General features: G+C 41.8%; 1 protein-coding gene across 1 annotated transcript; it reads right to left on the minus strand.

The window, feature by feature from the left end:
• Window positions 1-8496: 8496 nt before the first annotated feature.
• On the minus strand, window positions 8497-10013 carry ATPC1 (ATPase, F1 complex, gamma subunit protein). The gene has a single exon (XM_089458563.1). The coding sequence runs from the start codon at window positions 9878-9880 to the stop codon at window positions 8738-8740; it is 1143 nt and encodes a 380-aa protein (XP_089314689.1). The 5' UTR covers window positions 9881-10013; the 3' UTR covers window positions 8497-8737.
• Between the last annotated feature and the right edge of the window lie 735 nt (window positions 10014-10748).

Below are 10748 nucleotides of genomic sequence, written 5' to 3' on the forward strand. Positions count from 1 at the left end.
CAGTCCTCCAAGAGTTGTGAGTGTCATTTCCCTTTCAGGAATTACTTCCCCAATAGATAGGAGATCGTTCTTGATCTCGATGATCCTTAAGAAATATGCTTGCATACTCTCATCTTTGCCCTTCTTAATGTCCTTCAGCTTATTTCTAAGAAACAAGACTTGATTTGCATCATTAACTTTAAATAAACTCACCAGTCTATCGTAGATTTCCTTGGAGGTGTTCAGCTTGGAAACAAAGACCACCAAGCACTTGTTGATAGAGTCTCGGATGATCTTTCTTGCTTTGACTTCTCCCTTGGTCCATTTGTTCCCAGCAGCAGCGGATGCATTTGATGGAGGCTCAACAATCTCGCCCCTCACATGGTCCAACACTTCCTGCTCTTCTAATGTTAGATCGAGAGACATCTTCCATCCGTGATAATCAGACTTCTCACAGAGTTTGTCTTCAGCGGGGAAGTGTGTTGAGGACCCCATGATTTCTTTTAAGATAGCCTTGCCAACCTTCTCTTCAGTGATTGCTCTTGCTTGGGCTTTGTCTTCACCTCAGCTCCGATACCATGATAATTATGGTATGTTCTATGCTTACAGCAGTGTACTTATTTTTCTTCTTATTAGCCACAAATTAGCAATCACATATACATTAAGCAAAGTGCAGATAGAACCATAGTTTTAAAAACCGCTCAGAAAAACCGGTAACCGGTCAAACCGGCCGGTTAGATAGCTGGCCGGTCCGAACCGGCCTAAAAACCCGGTCAGATCCCTCGTTTGCCCGAATTTTGGCCCTAACCGGTAAAAACCGGCCGGTTTAGGATGGAACCGGCCGGTTTGTATCAAACCGGCCGGTTCCGTCCTAAACCGGCCGGTTTATGGCAAGCCCACCGATTCATGAAAAAAAGCGTTGTTGTTTTGTGGTTTAGGGGTTTTGGGGGGGAGGTAAAGGTATTTTCCCTCCAAAAACACCCTCTCCAAGCTATAAGAGACCCCTCTCACTCTCATTTGTCTCACACAACTGATTTGGAGTGTTTGTGAGTGTTTGTGAGTTTGTTTGTGAGCTTGGAGAGTGTGGAGTTTTTGCTGAAGTAGTCATCTTGGAGTTGGAGTTGGAGCTATTTTGGAGATAGTGTGTAGCTGTCAGTGGAGTTGCCATCTTCAAGAGGAGGCTAAGGGAGCTAGTTTGCATTTCCAGGTAAGGATTTGCACTTGATAATTCCTCATTTGAGTCTGCTGTCCATGAATTTTTTTTTAATGTGTTATACTTATAAACTTCTCACTTCTATGATCTATCATGTATACTATAAACTCTCTAGCTCTATGCTATCAAATTTTGTAGCTTGAGCCTTGCATGTGCATTTGTTTTCCTACATTTATCTTTGGTTTTCCATTTTGCTTAGCTGCAATTTTTTTTTAAATGGCAGATTTCTTTGCAAATTGTTATTATTTCAAGCAAACATGGCTCCAAAAGGAAAGGACAGTGCATGGGTTCATTGTGATGTAATTGATGGAAAAATGATATGCAAATTATGCCATAAATCTATTGGAGGTGGGGGTATTCTTAGGTTGAAACAACACTTGGCTGGGGTAAGAGGCCAAGTAAAGCCATGTGATGCACCAAAAGAACTGTTAGGTCCTATTAGGGCAGAATACATTGCCAAGCTTGAAAAATTTTATGAGGATAAGGCTAGGGAGAAGGCCATCCAAAATGAAATTGCAAGGAAGAGGGAATTAATAGAAGCCATGAAAGAGAGTGGGTATGATGATTATGAGATTCAAGACTCCACTTCTATCCCTTCCACCAATGACCCCTTTCACTATGTTCATCCTTCTGTTGGAGTTGGCCAATCATCAAAAGGAACAAAGAGAGCAAACATCCAAAGTTATTTCTCATCTTCTGCCAACATTGCCTCTTCTAAATCTAATCCCACTTCCTCCCAGCCAAGTTCTCAACCCACTTTGGATCAACATTGGAAAAAACAATGCAAAGAAACTTCTCACCAATACATTGCTAGATGGTGGTATGATTCAGATATCCCATTTAATGTTGCTCGCTCACCTTATTACCAAGCTATGTGGGACTCTGTTATAGCTGCAGGCAATGTTTTACGACTCCGACTCGACCGAGGATCGACTCCGACTCCGACTCCGAAACGGTAATGACTCGGCCGGCTCGATTTCAATGACTCGGTCGTTGTAAAAAATACATTAAATATTTATTTTTTTTATTAAAAAACATAATTTTAAATATTTTAGACATAATTTTAAAGATTTTCATTCATGTTTCCAAACACACAGCATTATAATATAGATGGAACTTGGAAGACAACTTTGTATCCATCTGGCCCACATTTGCCAAAAGAAACCTAGCTGCAGGCACCGAGGGTATCAAACCCTATTACAAGCTTTAAAGGGGACATTTACCCTTGACGCTGGGGGTTTAATAGATTTATTGTTGTTAATCATATATACTGATATTTTATTTACAGGCCTAGAGATGAATTTTTGAGGGATTGGTGTGAGTTTACATTGAGAATTTGTCATTTGTGACTATCCCTGTTGATTTACAGTGGCGCATGTTTTGCTGCCTCCTTTAGAAACTCTTTGTACTGTAGAAGAAACAAGTGTGAGAGATAAAGCTGTGGATTCACTATGCCGAATTGGATCCCAAATGAAAGAAGGTGACCTATTGGACTGGTTTTCTCCACTTGTGAGGGTAAAGTATCTAAGTTCAGTTTCACAAGTTGGCATTCCATTATATTTGTGTGGTTATGAATTGAATTTTTTTGTGAGTGTTGGTTTGATTTTGCTAATCGAGGTGTAATTTTCTTGGTCCTATTATTTGTCACAAATGCTTTTATGTTGTTTGATTTGTGAAACATTATATGATCTTATGTTTTAATTTTTTTTGTTCTTCTATGTTTCCGAAGGGTAGTACCTGGAATATAAAAAAATGCTTCTATCCTGCCATAGTGTGGAGGGGTATCCACAGTTATTCATGCACTGACTATGAATTTCAAGTTATGCTGTCATATCATCTGTTCACAACTGGTATTCATGTATTGATAGTGGCTTCGTAGATTTGCTTTATTGTTAATATCTGCACATTAGTATTACTATTGACTTCACATTATTCCCTGCGTCACGCACTGTAAAACTGTTTATTTTCTGCATTTCACCTGGTATTCTTGTTACAATAGTTGCCTAGCTTCATTGTTGATATTCACTCATTACTGTTGACTTTGTTTGTTCCTTACATCACAAGCTGTATGAACTCTGTTTCTTGTTTTCTTTTACAAGTATAAACTTAGAGCTTATAATGTAGTAGGCCTTCAGTTTTCATTTTCATATGTATTTCATATCTATATGCTGAAGGGAAGAGAACAGCCCTTATGATTGTTAGTCTTTTATTTACATTATGATAGTATTGGAAATGATTTTTGGAAGCTCCAGACATTATTTCGAATAATTCAATCCTAGCCCTAAATCCAGCAACTGATAATAGCAAAGGGATCTGCATGCATGAATTTTTTTATCATTTAAATTTTACGCTGCCCAGCCGTCCGAACAGTGACTCGGCCAGCTACCCGGTTCGGTTCACCGAGTCATATGTGACTCGGTCAACCGAACCGGGTAGCTGGCCGAGTCACTCCCCAGGCCTTTGACTCGGTTCGACTCGGCCGAGTCGGAGTCGATTCGGCCGTTTTGTAAAACAATGGCTGCAGGAAAGGGCTTCAAAGGCCCTAGTATGCATGACTTGAGGGGAGCTCTTTTGCAAAAAGAGATATCTTCCATTGATGAGTATTTGGTTGAGTTTAAAGAGTCATGGCTCAAAACAGGTTGTTCCATTATGTCAGATGGATGGACCGATGGAAAGAACCACACTATCATTCATTTCCTTGTTTCTTGCCCTCAAGGAACCATGTTTTTGAAATCAGTTGATGCATCTGATAAGGTAAAGGATGCAATCCTTCTATTTGAGCTTTTGGATAACGTTATTCAGGAAGTTGGGGAGCAGCATGTTGTGCAGGTCATCACTGATAATGCCTCAAACTATGTTCTTGCTGGAAAGATGCTTGAGGCCAAATATAAGACCATATTTTGGACTCCATGTGCTGCACATTGCATAGACCTCATGCTTGAGGATATAGGCAAAGTGGAGTGGGTAAAAAACACTGTAGAGCATGCCAAGTGCATTACAAAATACATTTACAACCACTCATGGGTATTGAACCTAATGAGGAAACACACTGGAGGCAAAGAGCTTGTTAGGCCTGCAATTACGAGATTTGCAACTCACTTCCTCACGTTGCAATGTCTCAATGGTCAACATAAAAACTTGCAGAAAATGTTTTCCTCTGAAGAATGGTCTAAATCTCGGTGGGCTCGTAGACCAGATGGAAAAGACACCAAAAAGAAAGTGTTAGACACTTATTTTTGGAAAAGGTTTGTAGAGCTTGTGAAAATTACCGAGCCCCTTGTTAAGGTGCTAAGGTTGGTGGATGGGGAAAGATTGGCCATGGGCTACATTTATGAAGCTTTGGATCAGGCAAAGGAGCAGATACGGGCAGCTTACAAGGACAGGTTAGCTAAATATGGCCGTATATGGGAGATCATTGATAATAGATGGAACAATCAACTCCATTGTCCTATACATGCAGCCGGGTATTTTTTGAACCCAAGGTATCACTATAAAAATCGGCTAGGAGATCAGCATGATGGGGAGGTCAGAGCTGGATTGATTGATTGCTTGGAGCGCATGGTCCCTAACCATGTAGACCAGTTGGAAATACATAGACAACTTACTATTTTCAATATGGCAAGTGGTACTTTTGGCAAAAACTTGGCAAAGATGGCAAGAGATGTGGACCAACCAGGTAAGCAATTCCAATTTCCATTTTGTTTTTCATTTCAAGTTAAAATTGTTTACGTTCTTTACAATTCAAATTATAAACTAAGTTACTAATTATTGTCTTTTTCTTTGCAGCACATTGGTGGGAGTCATTTGGTGGCCAGTGTCCTCAATTGCAAAGGTTTGCAATTAGAGTCCTCAGTCAAACTTGCAGTGCTTCAGGTTGTGAGCGCAATTGGTCTGTTTTTGAGCGCATACACACGAAGAAGAGAAACCGTTTGGAACAAAAACGGTTAAATGATCTTGTTTTTGTGCAATACAACCTTCGACTGAGGAGGAACCAAATGATGAGCAAATCACCTGATCTAGATCCCATTGTGTTGGACGATATTGATCCAACATCAGAATGGGTGGAGGAGACTGAAGATCCTGTGTTTGAGGCTGATTTTGATATCGACATGGCTTTAGCGGGGGATGAGGCAGATTATGTGGCGGCATCAGAACCAGGATCAGTAGCGGCATCAAGGAAAGGCAAGGAACCAATGGAAGGCACTAGTCGTGCAGGTCGACAAACTCGTGCTTCCATTAGGTCCACTTCTATTGTCATTGGTGGCATTGATACTGATGTTGCAGATCAAGCTGAGGCATCCTCAGACTCTGAACCAGATGATGTCTATGTAGCTCCTGATGATGATCCTGTGTCTAGTAGTGGTGATGGACTTAACGATTGATCATGTGTACACTGTAGACTTGTAGTAGGCCAATGGCCTCATAGCTTGCAGCATTGTTTTTGGACTTTATAGGCCATTTAGAGCCTCATTTCTTATGTATTTTGCTATTTTGTCGATGATATGTATTGCACTCGGTGCCATTTTGATATATTCACCTTTGCATGGTATATAAATGAGCAAACTTTGCATGTTTTGTCTCTATTGGCTTGGAATCATGGTTTTACATCTTAAAAATAGTTTTGTTTCATTAAAAATTAATTATTTAATGTATTTTTTTTAAACTGGTTCGTTTAGACCAAACCAGTCCCGGTTAGACCGGTTCCGGTCGGTAAACCGGTTCATTAGGTGGACCGGTCCGGTCACCGATTCCGGTTTTAAAAACATTGGATAGAACATTAAATGATCAACAGAAAACAAGCCAAGACAAGAGACACAAGATGTGGCGGCTAGCCAGGGACAAACCCCAATGCGGGGAAACCCTTTGATCAAATCTTCTTTTATCTTCAATAGTTCAACAGAGAGAAATAGTACAAAATCTGAATTCTGTAATTTTATATCAGCAGCAGCAAACCCTAGATCAACAAAGTCAAACTTGGTCAAACTAGCTGAAATTGACCTTTAAAATACTTGGTCAATTTCCGGTCAACTTGTCCTCGAACAGCCTGAAGAAACAGCCCTTGAACAGCCCCAAAAGTTCAGTCAATTTGCAGATTTCTGAAGTCAACTTGCAGCCCTAAACTAGGGCAGTCAACACCGGTCAAACCAGAGGTCAGATCACCTCGATTTTCGTGCCAAAAATTGTGGCCTGCCTAGGAGAGGCAACCACACCCAATCCGCACTTCTGGAAGGTCAACGCTTGGTCAACATTGGTCAAAGAGATGACCTACTGCCCTAGCGTCCTTCTTTCTACGTCTTCCTTGCCCTAGGACGTCTTCCTTTCAGCCACACGTGTGAGAGAGAGAGAGAGAGAGGCTCCTTTTATGCGTAGGAGAGAGAGAGAGAAAAAAAATGAGTGAATTGAATTTTCCAAATGAAGATAATGCTTCTTATATTTATATGCAAACGTTGAGGTTGAATAGACATGACTGTTGGGCTTCTGAGCCCACATAAGTTTGCTGGCCGACCTTGACAATTTGTCCATAGTCAATATAAATTCATATTTCCATAAATACTTATCGGAATCGGATGATCTTTAGATCAATCCTACACTTCTCGATGAGAGGAATATAGGAAAAATATCAAAAGCCATAAATAAGGTGATCCACATGGAGTTTGAACCTGGTTGCTAATTTTAACACGTTTCAAAATGGAAACAAATGGAGAAAATCCAAAAACGCTTGATCATGAGCAAGTTCAAAATAAAAAATTCGATATCTTATGAGATAATGTTGAGTGAAATACGAGCAACTCCCATCGAAGCAATTGCTATGGTGCGGCTCATAAGATATCTAAAAAGAATTGAGCAAATGGGAGTAGGTAGATGGCCTAATGTTATCTTCAATGAAGGCATGAGTGAAAGAAAGAAAACATGGATGAAACAAAACTGTATATGGATGCAAAAATGGAATATATACCTCAATGCCTGTCCCACAAATAGCAAGGAGCTAAAGGATTTTGTTATGGAGAAGTTTCGTAAACGGGTATGCGGAAACGAGTTGGGTAGAAATAAGAAGTACTACATTGAAGAATTCAACCCTACATGTGATCTACAACAAAAAGAGTTCATTGGAGCTAGCATTCCCTGGAAGGCAAAGGTTATTGCTCAATTAAGAACCAACTAGCATCAACTTTTGTGTGAAACAGTACGGTGGAAAAGGCCTAAAGAAGCTTGGGAAGAACAGGTGTGTACATTTTACATGTCTGGGGCAGTGGAATCGGAAAAACATTTCATTTTGGAATGTGATGCATTCAAAGACATCAGAGAAAGTTATGGGAATATGCTAGCATCGTTTTCTTGGCATTGTCTATTTAGTGAGGGGATTGTTGAAAAGTTGGGCCAGCTCATCATCAATTTGAACAAGAAAATAATTGAATTGCAAAAGACGAAAAACAGGGAACTAATAGTCCCATAGACTATTTTTAGTCTCGTCGACATTAAAATATCATTTCATTTTTTAAAATATCATTTCATTTCATAAAACAATCATGATCATTGTCAAAAGTATAAAATGTAACTGTCAGTTAAGCTGGGGTCCAGTGGTTAATTGGAGGCTTTCCTCTACTGACCTCGACTGTGAATGGTGCTCTTGGTTCTTGCCCGGGAATCGTCGGTGCGATCATCTGTTAACCCCAAACCTCGAGACTCAATCCTATGTCTGAGAACTGATAATCTGTAAACTCCAAACGTCGGACGCAATCCCGGTCGAGGTTTAAGGAGAAGAGAGTCCCGATTCTGGAAAAAATAAAATATAAATAAGAAGTGTTACTGTGAAGAACCAAAACAAAATGCAATTGAAAAAGAAACAAAAATGGATCAGAGACAACAAAGAAAGATAAATTAAATCAGATACATGAAAGAAGGGTAAAGTATCTCTTGAATTCCCTCGTTATTAAGATCAAGGCAGGTACTTTAAATCAGATACGTCAAAGAAAGGTAGACTGTCTCTTGAATTCCCTCTTTATTAAGATCAAGGCAAGGCAGGATCAGAGACAACAAAGAAAGTTAAATTAAATCAGATACATAAAAGAAAGGTAAACTATCTCTTGAATTTTCTCGTTATTAAGATCAAGACGGGTAATTTGAATCAGATACTTCAAAGAAAGGTAAACTGGCTCTTGAACTCTTTTTACTAAGATCAAAGCAAGGCAGATCAGAGACAACAAAGAAAGATAAATTAAATCAGATACATCAAAGAAAGGTAACGTATCTCTTAAATTCTCTCGTTATAAAGATCAAGGCAGGGGTAATTTAAATCAGATACGTCAAAGAAGGGTAAACTGTCTCTTGAATTCTCTCTTTATTAAGATCAAAGCAAGGCAGTTTGAGCAGTGATCGCATATAAATTAATGAACTGTTCAAAAATTACAGCGGGCCTAAAACAGCCCTTATAGATATACAAGACTGCAAGTCGATGCAAGTCGAATCTGATCCTCGACATCGACATTAAGCAAGCCGAATCCGATTCTCGATCATCGACAAAAGGCAATCAAGACGAACAAACACTCAGTCCAGGGCGTTGGCTCCCGCGACGATCTCTAAAATCTCTCCCGTGATCTTGGCCTGCCGCTGCCTGTTATAAGTCACTGACAGCGACTTCTTCAGCTCCTTGGCATTGTCGCTGGCGTTGCTCATGGCATTCATCCTGTTCGCCAGCTCGCTGGCGAGCGACTCCTGGAGCGCGCGCAGAATCTGGCTGTTGAGATAGAGAGGGAGCAGGGCGTCCAGAATCTGAACGGGGTCCTGTTCGAAAAGGAGGACTGAGGAGAAATCCGGCGTCGGGGTTCGAACCATTTCCCTCTCAACGGTGAGCCTCCCTTCCTTTGTCGTGAGCCTGAACATCTCGTCCTCGGCGGCATCGACACAGACGCCGTTGATATCACAGACCTCGCCCTTGGGGGAAAGCGGCAGGAGCGTGTGAATGATCGGCTCGGACTTTATCAGCGACACGAATTTCGTATACAGGAGCTCGACCTTGTCGACTTCTTCGCTTATGAAAAGGCTGAAGACGTCGTCGGCGATGGCCTGGGCTTCTTTCGTTGTCGGCATCGAGCCGGTTTCGAAGTACTTGTCGACCGGGATGGCCGGGCGACGCTTGAAGTAGGAGTTGCCCTTCTTGCCGATGCTGACGACTGTGTAATTGACGCCGAGCTCGCGAAGCTCCGCCATGCGGCGCTCGGCCTTTTTCAAGACGAAATTGTTGTAACCGCCGCAGAGGCCGCGATCGCCCGTGACGACGACGATGGCGATCTTCTTGACAGGACGGATTTGCGTGAGAGGAATGTCGACGTCCTCGGTCTGGAGCTGCTCGTTGAGGTTGTAGAGAACCTGGACGAGGGTTTCTGAGAAGGGACGCCCGTTCACCACAGCTTCCTGAGCACGGCGGACCTTGGCAGCGGCCACCAGCTTCATGGCGTCGGTGATTTTTTTCGTGTTGGAGACGGAGACGATGCGCTCGCGGAGTGTGCGGAGGTCGCAGACCGTCACGGCGCGGCCGCGCGGGCACTTGGATTCGAGCTCCGCGTTGGGATCCATTGAGGAGCGGCGGAAAGGGAGAATGCGGGTGGAGAGGCCATCGAAGGAAGGGATCATGGGCTTCGTCGACGCCGACATCTGGCAGGCCGATAGGGCGACGTTGGCGCACGACATGGCGGATTGAATTGGGGGATTTTTTCCAATGTCGATTGGTTTTTTTTAGCAGACTGAATGGGCAATGGAGTTTGCAGGGGAGCGCGAGGGCGTTCTATGTACACAGAGGCAGTGGATGGGCTTTTGGATAAGGTGGCATTTCTGAGCCCTCCGTTCGCGTCGTTTTGTTGTGTTCTGGAGTTTTATTGCTGAGTTTCTGTCCACCCAATTTTTTTTGGCTAGAAACTCGTGGGACCTGTCGCTTCCATGATCCTCACAGCCATGGTAAGAATGCTACAGGGTTCGACCCTGGGTTTAAGCTTCGAAAGAAGCATATTCGAAATAGGAAAAAGTTAAAATTACTGGATCTTTTAACAACAATGAGGCGTAATTTGGTACATTAATGAAATGCAATTAAGTTGTTCAAAAGCATTCATTAATACATGTATTAGAACATTAATCCTTTACACATAGCCCCACTTGCAAGATTCAACATGCCAAAGTAATAGTCCAACCAAACTCCATGCCACATGGTTATCCCTTGCATATCAATTATTTCAATGCCCATTGAGTATTGTCCCATCAATCTCTTAATAACTAAAGATGTGGTATTCCTTCATGGTACTTTGAGTGACTAGAATTATGTTCGCTTGATCCATGTCGGAAATTTGTTAACAAAGGTTGAATATGGTTGAATACAGCGTGAGTGGGCTTAATGGTTAAGAGCATGTGTTTCCTCCTAAGAGGTCACAAGTTCAAAACCTGAGGGGGTAGAGTATGTATGCCTTCGTAGACTTAGCAGTCAAATCGTTGCGCGGAAAATAATCTTCATTCACATTATATTACTCACGAAAATTAGAACCTAGACCCATAGAGAATACATAAAAGA

This window comes from Pinus tabuliformis, chromosome 7, assembly GCF_031772625.1.
Source record: "Pinus tabuliformis cultivar Carrire ecotype Pingquan chromosome 7, CPIR1, whole genome shotgun sequence".
Classification (NCBI taxonomy): Eukaryota; Viridiplantae; Streptophyta; class Pinopsida; order Pinales; family Pinaceae; genus Pinus; species Pinus tabuliformis.

Bases quoted from the DNA above. Each gene is read 5' to 3' on its own strand.
- ATPC1 (XM_089458563.1), bottom strand. From the start codon at position 9,880: ATGTCGTGCGCCAACGTCGCCCTATCGGCCTGCCAGATGTCGGCGTCG.